The sequence below is a fragment of the Cornus florida genome, unplaced genomic scaffold, assembly GCF_030987335.1.
Source record: "Cornus florida cultivar Cherokee Brave unplaced genomic scaffold, ASM3098733v1 CherokeeBrave_3.0.0_Hap2_Chr01, whole genome shotgun sequence".
Classification (NCBI taxonomy): Eukaryota; Viridiplantae; Streptophyta; class Magnoliopsida; order Cornales; family Cornaceae; genus Cornus; species Cornus florida.
Genome location: NW_026775571.1, coordinates 103,285,293 through 103,306,088, shown reverse-complemented (window position 1 = coordinate 103,306,088; position 20,796 = coordinate 103,285,293). Strand labels below are relative to the sequence as shown.

At 34.2% G+C, this 20,796-nt stretch overlaps 2 protein-coding genes across 2 annotated transcripts; both read left to right on the top strand.

Moving 5' to 3' along the window:
- Positions 1-7,248: 7,248 nt before the first annotated feature.
- On the top strand, positions 7,249-9,037 carry LOC132312123 (probable 2-oxoglutarate-dependent dioxygenase AOP1). Its single transcript, XM_059810409.1, has 3 exons — positions 7,249-7,613; positions 7,815-8,139; positions 8,786-9,037. The coding sequence occupies exons 1-3, from the start codon at positions 7,249-7,251 to the stop codon at positions 9,035-9,037; spliced, it is 942 nt and encodes a 313-aa protein (XP_059666392.1).
- Positions 9,038-14,246: 5,209 nt separating this feature from the next.
- LOC132279367 (probable 2-oxoglutarate-dependent dioxygenase AOP1) lies at positions 14,247-16,417 on the top strand. Its single transcript, XM_059781328.1, has 3 exons — positions 14,247-14,617; positions 15,219-15,543; positions 16,163-16,417. Exons 1-3 carry the CDS (start codon positions 14,247-14,249, stop codon positions 16,415-16,417), a joined length of 951 nt encoding a protein of 316 aa, XP_059637311.1.
- The last annotated feature ends 4,379 nt before the right edge of the window (positions 16,418-20,796 follow it).

Here is a 20,796-nt window from a genome sequence, read left to right as displayed (position 1 = left end):
ATAAGCTCTGACCTCCTCCTCAGGATTAGTCTCTTCAGCCTTCTTTCCTTTACTTTTTGGGTTGGAAGCACCCTTAGATTTCGTGGTTGAGGAAGAAGTCAATCTCGCCTTCTTATGCAAAGGAATTTCATCAATCTCATTCTCTTGCTCATTCGAGTGCAATATAGTCAGTGAGGCACTCTCCACAGCCTTTCTCTTTAAGGCTACAGCCCTTTATTTTTCTTCCTTAGTCATAGGGAAGCTATCAAAAGATAGAGTGAGAGGTCCATGAGATCTGCAGCTACGGCTCTAGAAGCAACTGCTTTAAGGTTTGCAGAAGTGAGCAAGTCCTCAACAAAAGGAGGCTCTTTCCAAACCTGCTCTTCAAGGAAGGAAAACCTCTTCTTGGCAGCAGAGGAAGGGAATGTCACTGAAAAAACACCAAGAAACTCATAAATATACCGAAAGAATAAGACTCAACATGGGAAACATTCAGAACAATCTTCATGAAGAGAGGGGGGACGTTCTATACCTAACTTCCCGAACTTGTATGGGATTGGGAGTTTGCTCGATTAAGGTACGGCCTATCTCCTTATCATCCTCTCATTCCACTTCTTTTCAGAAGTATGGAGGTCTGTACATATCCTCTGGTGCAAGGGAGAGGTGAAATAGAAACGACCAGGTTTGGTTCCATGTTTAAAAATAGTGTAAGTGATCAGCAAGTCAGCTAGAGTCAGGTCAAGACTCTCCAGCCATCGGCGAATGAGGAGTGCCGAGATTACTCGAAGGAAGTTAGTGTTTACTTGTAGGGGTGCAATCCCCAATTTGTTAAAGACTAAATGATAAAAAGGATGAAGGGGGAATCTAAGAGCATTGAGATGCCCAACAGAGAGAAGCAACTCATCTTCTCTGACACCCTCGCCGGCACAAAAATCAGCGCCCTCGGGGTATTCTACAATTTCTACCCCCTCGGGAATCTCAAAATCTTCCATTACGAATTCAATGGAAAACTTGATACGACGAACAGATAAAATTGTGTTCCTTTCTTCCTTAGTAAAAATACTGTCCGACCCAGAGGTGGATGTCTTAGCCTGGATTGGGGAAACATCCGGCTGATTAACCGAGTCATTTGCAGATTTAAGGAAGTTCAAAACCCTAGGAGGAGGAACCCTAATGAGATTAGGGGATGACGAGGGCGTGGACTCAGAATCTGTGATTTCTATACGTTCAGGAGTAGTCGAAGTACTCATAATGCAAGATTGGAAGAAGGGAAAGAAGAACTAACCTGGAGATATGAGAATGTGAAGAACGCAATGGACGGAACGAGTACACTGAGAACAAAAGCAAGTCTTGAAGAAGTCCTTGAGTCAGAATAACAATAGACACAAATGGAAACGCCTCGTGCGAAAGTGGCAACTGCACAAATTCAATTCCACTTTAATTAGGAGCTGTAACCCAATTAAAGAGGAATTTGGGGCAAAGTGTGGAGGGAAAAATCTCCCTCCAATGAGAATAATCCACGTCATCGTAAATATAAACTTATCCTTGATGAGTTTATGAAGCCCACCTCGCTCAAACCCAAATTGAGTTTGAGGCTAGTCCAAGATCACTGTTCACAAGCCTAATACCATTGTTGTTTGACCTTCAACCCTATTGAAGCCCGAATCAAGAGATTATCAGCCCAACATGTTAACATCCGGCCTGTAATACCCCGTATTTTATTAAAGAGTTTAGTTTATTTAAATTCAATTATGTGTGGATTCCTTTACCTATTATTGTGCATGCTACATTGTTATATTAAGTTCATTTAATGGTGCATGTAAATTAATTGTGTATGTTAAAATAGTAAATTTATTCATTTAATTGTGCATATATTATTATAATTAATTTTATTTGTTGATTATGTTTAATTAAGCAATATTAGTTAATTAAAGTATTATATTTATGTTATAAAGTATTATGATGATATAATGTATTCTTATGTAATAATAATAATTATTATTATAATAGTTTATTAATAATATAATAATATTAATTATAATAGTTTATTAATAATAATAATAATAATAGTTATAATAATAATAATAGTATTATATCAATGTAATGATGAAAAATTAAATATTAGGATAGAATTTCATTTACTATGGTAGAATGGTGGATCAAATAACTTGACTATGATTTGCATTGCTTTAAAGCCATATAGGTGGGAATGTTGAAAGTTAATGAAAATTTAGATATTTGTATTATATATATTATATAAGTTGTATATATATATTAGTTAGCCATTTTACCCTTAAGGCAACTCACTTAAGTTAGAAAGCTTAAAAATTTCAGAGAGCTATTTTATAAGAGTGAAAAGAAAAGAGAGAGAGAAAGAAGTTTGGACCGGTGTAGGCGATTTTACCCGACTACGCACAACCGGCGGATTCATTTTAAATCCAAAAAGGCAAGTTATTATCTACTTTTTCCCTTTGAATTAATAAATTAATTGTTTAGTTTATTTGTATGCATAGAGCCAAGGTTAGTAGATTAATAAATTATAAATTTTATCTTATTAAATTAATGAAATTTTAATTATATAGGATGGTATATATTTATTCAATATCCTATGAAATTAATAATGGCTGAAAATAATTAAATAAAGCTTTAGGGATTTTTCTAGAATTTTCTAGATTTTTCCGGGGCTTTTCTGCAATTTTCGGCGACCTTCCGGCGAGTTTTCCGGTCGCCGGCAATGGGGGAGATGACCGGAGTGATCCGGTGTGATGCGGCGCACCATAGGAGGGTATGCGCGCGCATCTGGACCATTAAACAGCAGCGATTGATCCGGTGCACCGCGGTCCATGTTACCGCGGTACACCCGGATCCGTGAGCGTTGGATGGAGGGAAGGTAGGTGGATTGATCCTGTGTGGCGCGCATGTAGGAAAGATGATACAGCCAACCAACCGGAGGTCGCCGCGTCAGCAAAGAACCATTAGTGCGCGCGTGGCAGCGCGTGCGCGCGCGTGACTGATTCCAGACGCGCGTGGGAGCGCGTGCGCGAGCGTGGAACTCTCCAAACGCGCGTGCAAGCGCGTGTGAGCGCGTGGGAGAGTGGGAAAGCTTGGCGGCGCGTGTGGGGAGCTCTGGGAGCCGCGTGGGGGCGCGTGAAGGGCCTCTGCAGCTGCTGGAAAAGTCCAGAATACCCCTAGGGACTGTTTTGTCATTACCAGGACCTTCACTATACATTTTGGGGCCTCGGGTTGGCATTTTTGGAATTAACGAGACATTATATTATTATTTTATTTCTCGTTAACTATTATAATGGTCTGATTAATATTTCTAAATATTAATTGTATCAATTAAAGGGCGAATCGCTAGTAAACGTATGTAATTAAGTTAAACGACTATAAATGGTATTATTATTTATTTAAACTGTAATAAACCATTAATGTTAAGTTAATTAGTGCTTGGTTTCATTCATATAAATGATCCATTATATATTATGGAATAGCTATACTGTTAATCGTATATAAACCATGATTATTATGCTGTGTGCATTTCAGAGAATAAATGGACTGTTTAAATTATGTCGCATTTATATTATATGGATGTGTTGCCATATAGAACCATGTGAGTTGGCTAATAAGTTTAGACTCATTTATACCTTATGCATTTGTTGCTATAGACAGATGTGTGGCTGTCGGGGTATGTGGTTTAATATTATTGGCATGTGTTGCCTAATTGACATGCTCAGTATGTTTAGTAATATTATTGGCATGTGTTGCCTAATTTATATGCTCAGTATATTCATCAGTACTTTGAGAGGTGTTATCATTGTGTAGTTCGTTATAGTCTGTGTTGCCAGTACCGTGCATCATGTATAATAGCTGATTTCCCGGGTAGGGAAAGGCGACACTTAACCACCTAGTGTGAGTCTAAGTGATCACCATCTATTCTGGTTGAGGTCATGTTATACATTGGATAGTTCCCTTAGGATATATACAGATATAGTACTCAACCGATTCTTAATGATTAATTTATTTGATTCTCTGATTTGGGTCATAGTAGAGAGGACTTGCTCGTGGGGTTGACCCACCATTGTTGTTATTTCAGGATACGGTCAGTACCCGTTCCAAGATTGAGATTAGCAGTGTGGGACCACCATCCGAACTCATCTACTCTTACGATCCAGTTCAGGATAGAAGTTTTATGTATTACTTCAGTTTCAGTTTTTATGTACTTTTGACGTTGAACTCTCAGGGTTATATTTAGGGATCCTTGACATAGGATTTACAAGTTGTAATGAAGTACTGTATTAAATAAAGGATGGATGGATGTTGTATTATTTAGTGTTCCTTTCCTGTCTAAATTCTTTTATTATCATCATTTTGTATTCCATGCTTGTACATTGCCAATTGTTTTTGATATCCCTCGTTTTTCGTGTATAAGCCTGATCAACTTATGCGTGGAAAATGTTGGGGGTGTTACACGGCCCATTATTTAAGCCCAACTGGTTCAAGGTATATTCAGCCCAGTTTTCCAAAATTGAACAAATCCTATCGGTAGAAGGATTTATCATAAAAGGAGAATTCTTTGATAGGAAGTTCTATACAAGGAAAGTTGTACGTAGGAAATATTATACAATAGAAAGAACTCTATTTGTAAAGAAAGTCATGTATGGGAAAAATTGGAGGACAAGCAACGCGAGTCCTACCATAATTCTACCAACTTTTGTGTATAAATAGAGGCCTAGACCTCTAATAAAGGCATCCAAGCAATTCTATGCTTCTCTATACACTGTTCTTATTTATTTTTACTGTTCTTGAGTGTGTTGTATTGTTTTTCTCAATCGTTATTGGTTGAGCGGAATTTTGCACCTACATTCACCTTTCTTTGTTTTTCCACAAGTTTATATATAACTTGCAACAACAAAATACAATCAAATCTCCCTAAAAAAAAATTAGTATTGCCATCAATACATTTCCTTTTTTTTAAAAAAAAATTCGTTTCTCATACACTAATAATTAGTTCTACTTCTGCCTCAGAAAATATTATGAAGTCTTATTTTAAATATAAATAAATTATAAATAATTATCTTATTAAATTTAATAATCCATTATTTTACTATTTCCTTGCTAAAAATATACATCAACAAATACAAATTCATTTATTTATTAGTATTTAAAATCATAAGGGTGAATTTGGTATCTTTGATCGATTTTTTTTTTTCACTTTCATGCTATCCAAAATAACAAATTAATATTTTTCTACAATTTTCTTGAATAAAATTTCATTTTAACCAAATACATGTTAAATTTTTTTTTTTTTTTCCATTCACTTCACTTTTCTTTCATTTTTCATTTCATTTCTTTTCTTACTTATTTCCATCTAACCAAATAGAGGCTTAATGAAAGTTAATGAACAATTGTCAAATTAGGTTCATAATGTGACTTATGTCTAAAATAACTTTTTTTTTTGAAAAGGATGAATGTCAAAATGTATATAGAAAAGTAATAGTTTTTTTTTTTTTTTTGAACTAACACTCTTCTTTTCGCGTAAAATAGTTTAAATGAAAAATACTTTTCTAAATAAAATATTTTATTCAAGCAAAATAACCCCCCGTCCAATTAATGTGGGTCTGGTGGTAGGTGAATATTTGGGTAAGAACTAAATCATGCAATGGCGACTGCCAATTATATATGTATAATATGCCATCAAATCATACATCAACTAGTGCATGTTGAAGGGATCAAACACAACATTTCACCAAGATACTTGTTTTTTTGCAAAGTAAAAGAGACAAAAGGCAATAAGCTAAGAAACAAAAGAGGAGTCAACAAAAAGGCCTCTGTCACCACCAAGTGGGGAACAGAGAGCCCTAAACCCTATTGGGGGTGGAGTCTCAATTTTTTTTAAATTGTAAAGTGCCAAAGAAGTACAATTATTGGTTGTGTCTCAAATTTTAAAATTGCAAGTGATGAAGTTTACAGCTAGTCCTACCATTACAGAGCACACCATTTGAGAATTACAACCAGGACGGAGCCGGTTCATGCCCAGATCATGTGGCCCTCTGACTTGGCCTCGCTCATTATATTATTATAGTTATATTTTTAATTTTTTTTACATATACATATATAGAAATTTGTTTATAATGTCTCCTATAAAAAAAAATTATTTTCTAAAATTCTTTTTAATTTCTTTTTCTTTCTAAAGTTAAGCCATTTTTCTTTTCTTCTTCTTCTTCATCTACTACGTACCTAAAAGTCTTCTTCTTCTTCTACGACTTAAAAAGTCTTCTTCTTCTCCTTATTATTTATTTGCACTATTCCCTCTAAATTGAAATTCTGGCTCCGCCCCTGATTGCAACAAGTGCGACTTCTTACTTGTTCATGCAAGAATTATTTGTTTATGAGAAAGTAAGTTTTTGTAAATTTGTAGGACAAGTTATTTCTTTAAAATTAAGAACTTTGTTTTTTTAAGACAAACCGTGTTCAATAAGGAATTAGGTATTGAAGACTATAAACAAAGGTGGAGTAGACCGGAGAATGTGGAGAAGGAAAAAAGATTTGAGTGTGAAAGGAGAAGAGAGATTTAGTACCAGTGCAGAGAGATGTAGCCTAGCTTCACTGAAATTGGTGGCTGAGAGTACTGAGTGGTAGAACACCAATAGTAGGGTGATTGAGTGAGCTCTCTCTATAATTGTATTCTCTTCTTGATTCGTAATAATGGTATTTCTTCTCTCTTAGAGATTGGGTAACCCTTGTAAAATATTATAAAATATTATATTGCTTTATAGTTATAGATGTATGATTGTGTCTCCATATATGCATCCTAGCGAATGAGAATTTAATTCTCTACCATTGGTATTATTATGATTGTTACGTGTCTACCTAAGTATTGGTATCTGACTAAAGGATTTTTGACCGATCTGTACTACTTTTCCATCCTCAAATAGGAGGGGAGGGGTTTAAGCCTAAACATAGGGAAAAGGATGCATGTGTTTGCATCTTTGCTTAAAAAAAAAAAAAAAAAAAAAATTCAAACTGGTATCTAATTTAATATTCCTAATTAACAAATCCAAAATGGGATCCTGGGAATTGCATGCAAATATGTTAAAGCATCCTTATCCTGGTCATTATAGATATCAATTGTCCCCTTACAACATGAAGCATGCATAGATAGAAATTCTATATAAATTTGCAATAGAATATCTCAAAGCTCATCAACAATTGCATATTAAGAAAATTAGCTGCTTCAGCTCCTAATTGCCAAAGAAAGAGAAACCAATGGGCTCTGAAGCTCTCCTTCCTGTCATAGATTTCTCAGATAAGCTAAAGCCGGGCACTCCTGAGTGGGACTCCGTGAGACCCCGGGTTCAGCAAGCACTCCAAGAATATGGTTGTTTCGAGGCTTTGTTCAACAAAGTTCCTTTTGAGCTTCGAAAATCGATGTTTGGTGCGACAAAAGAGATATTTGAACTTCCTTTGCAAACAAAATCAGGAATCTCTGTTGAGACGCCCTACAGTAGCTACATGACTGGGGAGTCACCAGCAGAGCCTTGGGAGGGCATGGGTATAGAAGATGTACTCATCCCCGAAAAGCTCAGAAGCTTCACTAATCTCTTGTGGCCAGAAGGAAACCCTAGCTTTGGGTACGTAAATTTTATTACTCCGTAGTTTTTTTTTTTTGTTGTTGTTAGTTCTTTTATGCTGTCAAAGATTGGAAAATAAATTTTTTTGACATTTTTTTTCATAGAAATACCGAGATGCTTTTTAATAACTCTTTTTAGAAAACTGAACAAAAAACGAACAGAACATTAATTAATTTTGACCATATACTCCTACTTTGGCAGCAAAACAGTACGGTCCTTCGCAGAGCAGCTATCTGAAATGGATAAAATGATAAGGAGGATGGTTTTGGAGAGCTTAGGTGTTGAGAAATACTGTGGTGAACACATTGATACCACCAGATACACTCTTCTACCATTGAAGTATGAAGGTCCCAAAACTATGGAGAGTAAGCTTACGCTGTTTTCCCACACTGACAAGAACCTTTTTACCATATTGTATCAGCTTAATCAGGTAGATGGGTTAGAGGTGCAAAGCAAAGACGGGAAGTGGATCAACGTGAAGTCCTCGCCGGACTCTTTCATCGTCATGGCCGGAGATTCTTTTCACGTTAGTTTCTTCACTTGCTCTCTCTGAATATATTTTTTTTAAATACTGGAAGATGTACCACCAAAAAAATAATAATAATAAAATAAAATTAAAAAAATAAAATAAAATTTCAAATAAGGGTGCTTTTTGAAAACAAATCTCGAAATACTATAGCAAAACGAAATTTTAAAAGTTTTTTTGTCGTTCAAAAACTACAATTCAGATAAACATGCCCATGTAACTTTAGAAGTCTTGGGAACTAGTCTTCGTCAAGTTTCAAAGTTAATCTTGTGTAAAAATAAATTCACCGAACTCATTTTGGTCTTGGGTTCAACTGGTTAATTGACCAAGTCTAGATCCATACATTGTATCAAAAAGAAAAACAAAATTGAATAATGGTTGTTGATAAATGTCTTCCTTTTAAGAAATTCAAGCAAATTTAATAGATGTACAAAGATGTATAGTGTGCAAGTATTCCATGCTCTTTTATGTGCCACAATCATTCTAGCTTGTAGGTGTTTATTGTGACACTAAAATCAAACGACATATTATGAATATATATATTACAATATTCATGGAGCATGATGATCATGACATATATATTTAATGAAAAAAAAAAAAAATGATAATGACATTTCTTAGAATTTTAAATTTTATCAATTTGTAGGCGTGGACAAATGGACGTGTGCACGCTCCACTTCATCGGATTATGATGACTGGAAATGAAACGAGATATTTAGTGGGATTGTTTGCGAGTCCAAAAGAAGGCAGCATTGTAAAAGCTCCAGACGAGCTAGTGGATGAAGAACACCCATTACTCTTCAAGCCCTATAAATATTTGGAATATCTCAAATTCTTCAAAACAGAGAAAGGAAAGAAAGCTCATGAATCCGGTGTTAAAGTTTTCTGTGGTATTTGAGAAAACAAAAAAACTACTTTTAATATATTTTTCTTCTAGTTTATGAATATAAATAGGGCACTATATTCTAGCCAAAGAAGCTCGCTCACTCATAAAACAGAAAACATCAAGGCCATTCATAGCCTCAGGTGGATTCAAACATGGTTCTCACTTCGGGTCATCAAACGCTTTGGTGGATTCGGTTGAATGAGTGGGCTAAACTATTCGACTTTAATCCACGCGAATAAAGGGAGTGTTTTGTTTCTTTTTTGTTGTTTGATTTGTGAGTGTTTTTGGAATAAGAAAACCCAACACAACAGAAAAATTCAGAGATTGCAGTCGTATCATAGGAGGGTGGGTCTGTTCGAAACAATGCGCAATCCTTTGTCTATTCAGACGTCAGCGTTTAGTTTGGGTGGGTATAACTTGGAATATGATTGGGCCGGGCCTAAGGATTTGTTATGTTTGTTGTAATCATGTCGGCTTCTTGCTTAGTTGTCATGGACTCGTTTTTTGGGTTTACTATTGATAAGCCCACTTTACAAGCCTACTTGATTGTACACTTTTCCTTCCTTTACTATGTTTCCATTATCGTTTTACTTGTTTCAATGAAATTAGAATACATAATAATGAGCGAGTGCATGTTGGGAACAATAGCCACAAGGCCCACAACATCATGTATCGAGCCAGGAATTTGTTTCCCGGACATAATATGTCACACATGATAAAAGTAGTAGCTAAAAAGAAAAAATTTATATTAGAGAACTTTAAGCGAAAAAAAAAAAAAAAAAAAAAATTACAGTTTGATTGAAGAAGAGTAAGACAAAAAAGAGAGAACTGCGGAAAAAAACAGGGTAGAAATTTTGTAAAATTTTATAAACAACATGCATAAAATGAAAAAGAAAAAGAAGAACAGAAAAAAACAAATCTGGTCTGCCTTTTTTTTTTTTTCCCTGGAAATTTAATCAATTGATATAAATGAAAAGTATGAGTACAATGTGGGCCTTTGGCCAAGAAACAGCCCATATAGAGACAAAAAAATAAGCCCAAATTCAGCCCAAAAGAAGGGACAGCTCAGAACCCAAACACAAACTAATAACTGCAATTAACGACCTTCAAAGTCGTTAATGGAGGATAAGCAGACAATCCGGTAGAAGCCCTAGGACAATCTAGTCTACCTTTATCCTAAAAGGTTTGGGTCTAAACTGCCAACCTGGTCAAGGGTTTAGAGAAAATAAAAGAAAAAAATGTAAAAATGATAATAATAGTAAATAAATAAATAATAATGATGGGCCAGCATTGTCTAGGGTAACTACTCCGGGCCCATACCAGCTCAATCCTTAACAAGCAATAAGTCTCGTTTAACACACATAAAATCTGTCTCATTCAATAGATGAAGTTTAACTGTCTCACAATTATAAATGTAGATTCCTTTTGTAATAATTGATCCAAATTAATAATATTTGTTGTTGATGTCACAAGCGCACTTTCTCACATATCCAATATGAATAATTGAATATGGGGTTTTTACTTTTATTTTTTTTTGTAAAGGTTTTGATTTTGGTTACTTTAAAAAAAAAAAAATTAGAGAGTGATTCCACTTTTAGGCTTCTGTATTTGTAAACAAATAGTTCACCAAACAACAATAACGTCAATTGGTTTTGTTTTATAAAATTTCAAAAGTACCCCATTGCTTAAATTACCTTAGTCGGCCGTCACCTCTTTCTCACTTTTTGTTCCCTCCATTTTTGACACTTCAGCGTATAACAAGGAGAAAACTCTAGGAGGGATATGAAGAAAATCTGATTGGGTTACGAGAAAAATATGGAAAATTCGTTCCCTTCCACATGTAAATTTTATTTTATGAACCATTGAAAGAAAGGTACCGGGTGGTGATACAAAGATTTGAACAAATACCAATAAAACGTTAACTTTTTTGTTAAATAAAATAATAAAGTGCAATAAACTCCTCTAGGAAAATATATATATATAAAAATAAACTCCTCTTAATTATACCTAAATTAATAACAAACTAAACGTAAAACTAAGGAAATTCACTTTGACAACACTACATAAATAAAATCCTAGATTGAAAAACAATTTTTTGGAGTCAATATTCGCACTCTGTAAAGCCTCTGCATTGCATTACATACTTCTTAATTGTCTTAAAACCCCCTTCTTCTTTTTGTTTTTCAAAGTTCAAGTATAACCTCCCGTACTCAAGTTGTGCCTCAATTAGCTAGCGTTTTTCAGAACTATATGATATCTTAAACATTCATCACCGACATACGTGTTTATTTTTCATTAAAATATTTAGTTACCTAAAAAAGAAAAGGAAAAAAAGAAAAGAAAAAGACTTGCGTGTTTAATTTTACTATTTTTCTTTTTTCTTTTAGCTCTTTTGGAAAGGAATTTCTCATAAGAATTTTAAAGAGCTAGGATTATTTTATAACAAACCGCGGAATCAACCTTTGTGCACTACGTCCTAACAAAGAAACTTCCTAAAGATTTAGCACTTTTGTTTATTTCAGTTATCTTGAAATAGTTATAAAAAAAACTCAAAAGATAGAAAATAATTTTTAGATTCACAATTTTCAGAAAATATATTTCGGCTGTATAAAATTGAAATTTTAGAAATGAAATTAATAGAATTAGAAAAAAGTTTAGTCTCTAATTTCAATTTCAAAACTCTAATTTCTTACCTTGGAAAATAACTAAATTATTTTTAAAAAAATTAAACAAGATAAAGAATATTTTAATATATTTATTAACTTGGTAATAATGGCCGTCTGTTACGGGATTTGGACCTTGACAAGCCCCCTGACAGCCATGGGATGCTGTCAGCGTGCACTAGGGGTGCCCAGTGGCATTTTCATAAATATGGCGAAAAAGTGAAGCTTGGAGTTTTGGCTCGGGATCTTTATGGGAAGTACTTTGAGTCCATAAAAGATGGTTGACGCAGACGGCACTCGATTTGGATGTCGTGCACTTTGAGACATTTATGTGTGAGTGCAGATTAGTGGGCTTGGCACGGGCTAAGTTCACAAGGTTAGCTTAGATGTTGCTTAAAGCATGGACCACACAAGTCATGGACGTGTGGCATAGTCAAGTCAGGGACATGGGCACAAGGCAGTGGGGGTAGGCAAGGCTCAGCGTGCAAGGTTGGCTCAGGGACTCAGACATGACTTATGGTTACAGAAGATGGTTAAGTGAGCTCAGGTGATTGGGGGAAGTTACACTTCCCACTAAATGGGCTTAGTTGGTTGGGGGAAGTTACACTTCCCATTAAGTGGGCTTAGTTGGTTGGGAGAAAGTTACTAACACTTCCCACTAAGTGGGCTTAATTGGTTGGGGGAAGTTACACTTTCCACTAAGTGGGCTCAGTTGGTTGGGGGAAGTTACTAGCACTTCACACTCATGTGGGGAGTGGGGGTGTGCTGAATAACTTCCCATCCATGTGGCATAGATTTGAGAGGACAACACACAGGTAGTTGGAGGTGGTTTCTTCCACTATGCTGAGTGCAACTTCCTGTGGACACATGGCATGAGCAGAGCATGCCAACAAGCTAGTAGTTGGGCTTCTCAACTACATATGTAGTGTTGGCACACTTAGTGGGTGTCAACATGACCCTAGGTGGATGGGGGTTTCATCCACCACTTTAGTGGGCAGTTGTGAGCGGTTTTGAGAGTTTGCCTATATATTGCTAATATGGGTTCTGTAGAGAGGGCAGATTGAGAGTGAGACACAGAGTTGTGTTGTGAGAGACTCTTGTATGCTTCTGCAAGTTGAGGCCTTTCCTTGTACTGTTTTATGAATAATAGTAAAAAGTTAGAAGCCTTGTACTTCTGTAAAATCGTGGGTGTTATTGTCTTTACATTCTTGCAACTATACTTGTGTGTGAGAGTGTTTTACTTGCTGTGTGTTTTAGGCAGCAAGTATGAGTTAGCTGAGCTAAGTTAGAAATTCAGAGAAAAGTTATTCATATTTCTGACTTAGTGCCATCACAGGACACTAGATTCGTGTTCAGAATTTATCCCTGTGACACCGTCCATGGTATAATTTATAAGTGTGACAGCAATTTAGAAAGTACAAATATATATTTATATATATATATATATATATATATATATATATATATATAGCATAGGTATCAAGTTTTAATGGAAAGCTACAACTACATTTGAAGCTTCTCGATCCATTGGACCCCACCAAAGAATCCCCTTGTCTAGTGGCATAGAGAAATTAATGACCTGTTTCGTAAATATGAAAACAATTTTTTGTTATTCAAAAATTGAAAATTGTATAAAAAAAACCCTGCTCAGTTCAATTTTTTGAAAACTGTTTTATGAAAATTAAGTTACAAAAAAATCTGTTTTCAAAAAACACTCTTTTATTTTAAAAATCGGCTCCTTTGGACAGCTTATACATTTTTTTTTTTTTTCCCCCTTCATATTTGAAGTATTTAAACACATCCGGACTTACCTTAGTACCCAAAAATTAAAATTAAAAAAACTAATAAAATAAGGAAAGCTAAAAATAAGCTCAAAATTCATGCATCTCTAAAAATTATAATATGAAATCTAATCACTAAAAACTATTAAGTATCAAAATTCAAAATAATATGAGGTCCTTTAGACCTCAAATTACAAAAATTCTAAAATATTTGACAATCTCCCTGTAGAACTACTTTAAGGCCTTAAGCGAAGAATTTGACAATAAATAAATAAATAAATAAATAAATAAATAAAAAGCCACTAGTTAAAGCCTGTGAGTTTTGATTATTGAATAATTTTCTACGGATGGGATCTTCTGGAATCCAAATGGTTTCAAGATTCTCTATGATTCAGGTATCCCTAAAGCGTACATCAATATATATATATATATATATATATTTGACGCCAATGCAATGTTTTTTTAAGTTGTCTCCCCTCGTTTGGTCCGAAACATGATGCTTTGTTTTTTTTTTGTGTGTGTGTATTGGAGATAGACATGATGTTTTGTAATTACAATGCGCAAACAAAATTAACATACGGTAAAAATATAGTTTTGCAATACTGTATGCCGAATATGTTATAACATCCTTGTCAGTGCAACATATGCATCATTTGTCCCCATGCAACATGAACATAAATTAAAACCCTATATAAATAAGCTATACCACATCTTAATACTTGTCAACATTTGCGTGGTTGGAAAATTAGCTGCTTCAGCCAAAGAAAGAAGAAAACAATGGGGTCCGAAGTTCTTCTTCCTGTCATAGATTTTTCAGATGAGCTAAAGCCGGGCACTCCTGAGTGGGACTCGGTGAGAGCCCGGGTTCAGCAAGCACTCCAAGAATATGGTGGCTTCGAGGCTTTGTTCGACAAAGTCCCTTCCGAGCTTCAAAAATCCATGTTTGGTGCAATAGAAGATATGTTTGAATTTCCTTTGGAAACAAAATCAAGAACAACCTCTGCTAATCCGCCATTCGGTACTGGCTACACTGGCAAGTCATCAAGAGCATCCTGGGAGACCATAGGTATCGAAGATGTACTCATCCCCGAAAATCTTAGAAGCTTCACTAATCTCTTGTGGCCGGAAGGAAACCTAGCTTTGAGTACGTAAATTTAATTAGTTTTTGTTGTTGTCGTCATGGCCGTCATTGTTGTTGTCAGTTATTGTGTGTTCCAAGGGATCTTGAAATTTTGTTTTTTTTGTTTTTTTTTTTTGACAATTTTTCTTTGAAAACCTAGTAAAAATTAAGAAATTTTTACATATAAATGGTGCTAATGATCCATATTTACTATTTGATGGAGTCTAAGTCTCATAGTTTAGAAAAAATAGAGTTGACCAAAATGTTGACATAGACATGAAAAAATACTGTTCATTCTCACAGAGGTGCCACTTTTAGACACATATGTATCACTTTTTGTACATGCAGATACTACTTTTTGTACATCAAATACCATTTTTTGTGTATCGGGTACCACCTTTTTGTGCAGCACAAAAAGTGGTACCTATGTGCCTAAATGTGGTACCTTTTTTCATGTCTTTATTTTTTCAAAATTATGAGACTTTGACTCCATCAAATGGTAAATATGAATCATTAACAACACTTATATGTAATAATCCCTAAAATAAAAACCACTTTTATATTTTTAAAGTTTAAACTGTTTTTTTAGAAGATTACTTATGATCACATGCATACTCTTCATTTGGCAGCAAAACAGTAGGGTCCTTCTCAAAGCAACTGTCTGAATTGGATCAAATGATTAGGAGGATGGTTTTGGAGAGCTTTGGTGTTGAGAAATACTGCGATGAACACATAGATTCGTCCCGATACGGTCTTCGGGTTATGAAGTATGAAGCGCCTGAAAATATGGAGAGCAAGATTATGCTGATACCTCACACTGACAAGAACCTCTTGACCATGCTGCATCATCAGAATCACGTAGATGGGTTAGAGGTGCAAAGCAAAGATGGAAAATGGATCAATGTGAAACCCTCTCGGGACTCTTTCATTGTCATGCCCGGAGACTCTTTACAGGTTAGTTTCTTCACTTGCTCCATAGAAAAAGAAAAAAGTAAGTTGACACTCCAAAAAAGAGAGGTTCAAATAAGGGTGTTTTCTGAAAACAATTCTCGAAATACTATTAGCCCTGAATTTTTAAGTTCGTTTCAAGTATTTTGTTGTTAGAAATTAAATTGAACACTCAATGAAACGTACTTTTTTTTATTGGAATTTATCTCTATAACCAAACAAGTCACAAAGATGGATCAGCTCAATGAAACATATATACTCATAACTTAAAGGCGACCAAGACTCTCAGAGTTGATCTTATATATAAAGTTAAAAACAGATTCACCGAAGGGCTCTCAACTGGTCAATATATATTGGACCACGTTTAGATCTACATATTGTTAAAAAAAAAAAAAATGTTGTTGATAAATGTATTATTTAAAAAAATAAATAAATAAAACAAATTTAATAGATGTATAAGAATGTATAGTGTGCAAGTATTTCAGGTTATTTTAGGTTCCACAATCATTCATGTAAGTGTTTATTGTGACACAAAAATCAAATGATATGAATAAATTACAATATTCATATTAACCAACATTATGACATTTCTAAGAATTTAGGAGTCAATTTTGTCGACTTGCAGGCATGGATGAATGGACGTGTGCAAGCTCCGATTCATCGGGTTGTGTTGACCGAAAATGAAACGAGATACTCAACGACGAGGCCGTTTTCAACCCCAACAGAAGGTTATATTATAAAAGTTCCGGACAAATTAGTGGACGAAGAACACCCGTTACGCTTCAAGCCCTATGAATATTCGAAATATCTCAAATTCTTCAAAACAGAGCAAGGACATAAAATTCATCAATCCAGCGTAAAGATTTTCTGTGGTGTTTGAGATGGACCCAAATCTTCTCCAATAACTGTTTCAGTCGTTTCACTACTATATTAGTGAAGTTGAAAAGTCATCATTGACAGTGGTAAAATTCTATCAATACAAGGAACAACAGGAAATTGTTATCCCCTGTGGATGAGAAACACCTATTCTTAGTCTATTTTTCTTCTACTTTAATATGGCATATTTATTTCTTTTATGCTGTTTGATTGATCAAGTGTTAGTTGGCTATCAAGCAACTCAATATAATTAGGGGCGGCTCAATATAATTAGGGGCCTTAGGCGAAAAAGAATAAAATGATCTTTTAATAGAGTCTACTCATATGTTCATGCTAATAATATGTTTATTATTTGTTTTGTAATTTTTAAGCATAGTAGTAAAATTTTTTCAATCTCTAGTTCTATCGTTAGCTAATTGATTATGTATTTTCTAGAAGATATATTCAACAATATAAATAAAAATGATAATAACTTACAAACAAAATAAATAATTTTGTAATAACAAAATTTAATAAAACTATAAACTAATTGAAGTTATAGAACAATATAAACTGATTTTGAAGATTTTGGTTCAATACTCCAAAAAATTATTTAATAGAATAAAAGTTCATTCAAAATCTTGTGACGAAGTGAGGTTGTAAATTATAGGAGTGGAGAGATGAAAATAAAAAATAAAAAAATTATAATGAGAGAAGAAAAAAATATGTGAGGAATAAAAAATAAATAAAATAAAAGTTAATAATAGGTTTCTTACAAAAATATATTAAGTTTCACAAGTCCCACCACGTACAATGGATAATATTTATGGTTGGTATAATGATAACGAGAAGTAATATATATATGTGTGTATACGCTCATGCAATAAAGATGAGAGAGAGAGAGAAAAAAAAAAAAGTAATATATAAAATATAGAAATATTTTGGTCCTAATATTAAATTTCTCTATTTATTGAGGTTTAATAATAGAAGAAAATAAAATTTTTAGGTAATTTATAATATATAAGGAAAAAATTTTGGGGACCTTGCAGAAAAAAAAAAAAAAAAGGTGATAAACAATAGAAATTTTTTAGGTCACGGTCAAATCCCTCTATTTTTTATGTTTAATAATTAACATAATTATTTTAAGAAAGTTAGCATTTTTATTGGCTGGGGCTTTAGGCAACCGCCTAACTCGCCTAAGAGCATCTCTAGCAGTCTATATGTTAAAATATTATTTTGTGTAAAATATACACAGCCACGTATGATGTGTAAATTTTTTTAATCTTCAATAGTCTATTAAGATACACTGTCACGCCACCAATATGCAAAATTGTAGTGTATAGCCTGTTAAGATACACTGTCACGTCACCAATGTGCAAAATTGTTGTGTATTTTACATAACCTTTTTACACAGTCACATTAGCATATTTCATTTCTCCTCCCTCTTTCTCATTCCATTAAAGAATCAATCATATATTAAGTAGATTTGTAAAAATTATGTGGGTACCGGTATGACACGTTGTTGGTTGTTATTGTGGAATATATTTTTACACAAAATGTATAAAACAACTGCTGGAGTTAAAAATAAATAATCTAAATTTTGTGTAAATCTATTATGACGCAACAGATTTACAAAATATATATATATATATACACACACACACACACACAACGATTGGAGATGCTCTAACATAACTAGTTAATTTACACAACGGTTGAAGATGGCAGGTCGACCCACATAACTTTTACAAACCTAGTTAATAATATAGGGTTCATTCTTTAATGGAATGAGAAGGAGGGAGAAGAAATGAAATATGCTATGTGATTGTGTAAAAAGTTGTGTAAAATACACAACACTTTTATACATTGGTGATGTGACAGTGTATCTTAACAGATTGCTGGAGATAAAAAAAAAAAATTATACATCTTATGTGGCCATGTATATTTTATACAAAATGATATTTTAACAAACTGTTGGAGATGCTCTAAGACTAAAGTCGCCCCTGGGGGAAGTAAATATTCATTGTGCCAGTGTGCGTGCACCGGGCACATCACAACCGTTGATGTTTGTGTGTGCACAACACGCTTACGCACATGACAACTATTGATGTTGGCGCATGCACAACAAGTGCTCACACGTGTTGTGCACAAATAGTTATGATGTGCCCCAACACAACAAATATTTACTCCCTATGGGGGAGTAGGGGTTGTATCGCTAGCTAGGCCAACTACGTGGCCTTTTGTTACATGAAATATGTTTAACCATATATAAGATAATAAACATGTGTGTGTATGAGTGTGACAAAGATCTCCATATATATAATGGAAGAGAGGAATGTCAAAAATCAAATGGCATGAATTTACTGTGGCACACAAAAATCATATGACACACAATAAATAAATTAACTTTAAGTCAAGAATTCCATTAAATTGAACATAATATCATGACAATTCTTATGATTAACTTTAAATTCTATATATAGGCATGGACAAATGGTCGTTTGCATGCTCCGCTACATCAAATTGTGATGACTAGAAATGATACGAGGTATTCATTGGGACTATTCTCGATCCCAAAAGAAGGCCACATTGTAAAAGTTTCATACGAACTAGTGGATGATGAACATCTGTTACATTTCAAGCCCAATGAATTTTTGAAATATCTCAAATTCTACTCAACAGAGAAAGAACAGAAAGCTGAATCCAACATAGAGGCGGCTTTATGTGGTTTTTGAGACAAATACGTGGTTTAATTGTTTCGCATAGAACCATCAGTTTTTTTTTTTTTTTTTTCGGTTAAATTCTGCAATGATTTATTTTTTTGAAATTTTCTATTTTTGAAGGAAAACAAAAATATATGTGTTTCTTTGGATTAAGTTTTTGCAATATTCATAGGGGTGGCATCAGATCGGATTAGGCATCAATCATAATCCGATCCGCTAGCAATGGATTGGGATATTTTGAATCCATCACCAATCCGTTAGCCAACGGATCGGATCGGATTCGTAAAATGATGGATCAGATCGGATCCAATCCGCTGATTGGATTTTTTAAAATAGTCTATTTTCACCAATTTCATATCCACTTACAAAGCAGTATAAGTGTATAACATAACACAAATGAAACCAATTTAAATGCATAATAGGTGAGGTGGTCGCTTTTCTCTTTGCTCTTCTTTAGTTCTTTAAGTTTTTTCATCTTTGGCTAGGCTTAGGTTTTGATTAAAAGAAAAGTTGGTGGTCCACTGCTATTTGATTGAATAATAAATATTATAAAACTAATTGTATAATACTTACCAAAAAAAAAGTACAGTATGTTGGGAGTTCTCATATATATATATATATATATATATATATATATATATATATATATATATATATATATTACGGATTGGCCACAGATCGGATTCACGAATCGGATCGAATTTTTGACAGCCTAATCTGTGATCCGATTCATGAACTACGGATTCAATTTTTTTGAATCCGCCACCAATCCGTGGGTCCGGCAATATGATCCGATCCGATTCGTATGGATCGGATTCACAGATTCGCGGATTTTTTGCCCACCCCTAAATATTCAACTCTTATGGATTTAAAATTATAATTTTGCGGCCAACTTTGTAGTTACATATATGCTTATAAATTTGAGAGTTCCTTCTTCTTTAAATACTCCATAAATAAATTCAGTGCATTACATTTCTTTTTTCTTAAAAAAATGGACTATTTTTTTTCCTTCTAAAATAAGACTAATTATTAGCAATTAAATTTATAAAATGACAAAAAAATATATTTTTAATAAGAAAATATTCAGCACATATAAATAGTTAATACCACCATAACCATGGATACTCAAATTTGTTGATGGTTCCCCCTGACAAGGATCACCTCCAGTTGCGCAATAATTCATTTCCTCCATTTTTGTAAGTAAAAGTACATCCCAACATTTTTATAAGGTGCATCCCAACATTTTTCTACTGTGCATCCCAATATTTTCCTACTGTGCAACCCAAACATGGGTGACGTTGCTATTTCTGAACTACTCATTTCAAAATAGAAGAAATGACACACTATTTTATTGGAGGTGATTTTCACCCGGTTCCCTCAGTTCTATAGTTATTTGGTATGTTTGATATTTTGGGCCATTATGGGCTTTTAGTGATATGGACATGTAAGGGACCTTTGGGCTGATTTCCAGTTTTCTATAGTTCCGGCCTTTTCTTTTGTATTGTTTAGTTTCTATGTTCTGGCCCTTTATTGTAGTATTGTTTGGTTTTGTGCGGGCCTTGGGGAATGCCTGTGCTACCCCTGGATTTTCAGATGCGGGTTGGCCAGGCCCACGCCCGATTACCCGAGGATATCAAACCAATTAGCAATAACCGAACACAGAATACAATTAAGAAAACAG

Coding starts and splice junctions, on each gene's coding strand:
- LOC132312123 (XM_059810409.1), top strand. CDS start 7,249: ATGGGCTCTGAAGCTCTCCTTCCTGTCATAGATTTCTCAGATAAGCTA. Junction 7,614..7,814: donor GAAGGAAACCCTAGCTTTGG/GTACGTAAATTT, acceptor CTACTTTGGCAG/CAAAACAGTACGGTCCTTCG. Junction 8,140..8,785: donor TGGCCGGAGATTCTTTTCAC/GTTAGTTTCTTC, acceptor ATCAATTTGTAG/GCGTGGACAAATGGACGTGT.
- LOC132279367 (XM_059781328.1), top strand. CDS start 14,247: ATGGGGTCCGAAGTTCTTCTTCCTGTCATAGATTTTTCAGATGAGCTA. Junction 14,618..15,218: donor GGAAACCTAGCTTTGAGTAC/GTAAATTTAATT, acceptor TTCATTTGGCAG/CAAAACAGTAGGGTCCTTCT. Junction 15,544..16,162: donor TGCCCGGAGACTCTTTACAG/GTTAGTTTCTTC, acceptor GTCGACTTGCAG/GCATGGATGAATGGACGTGT.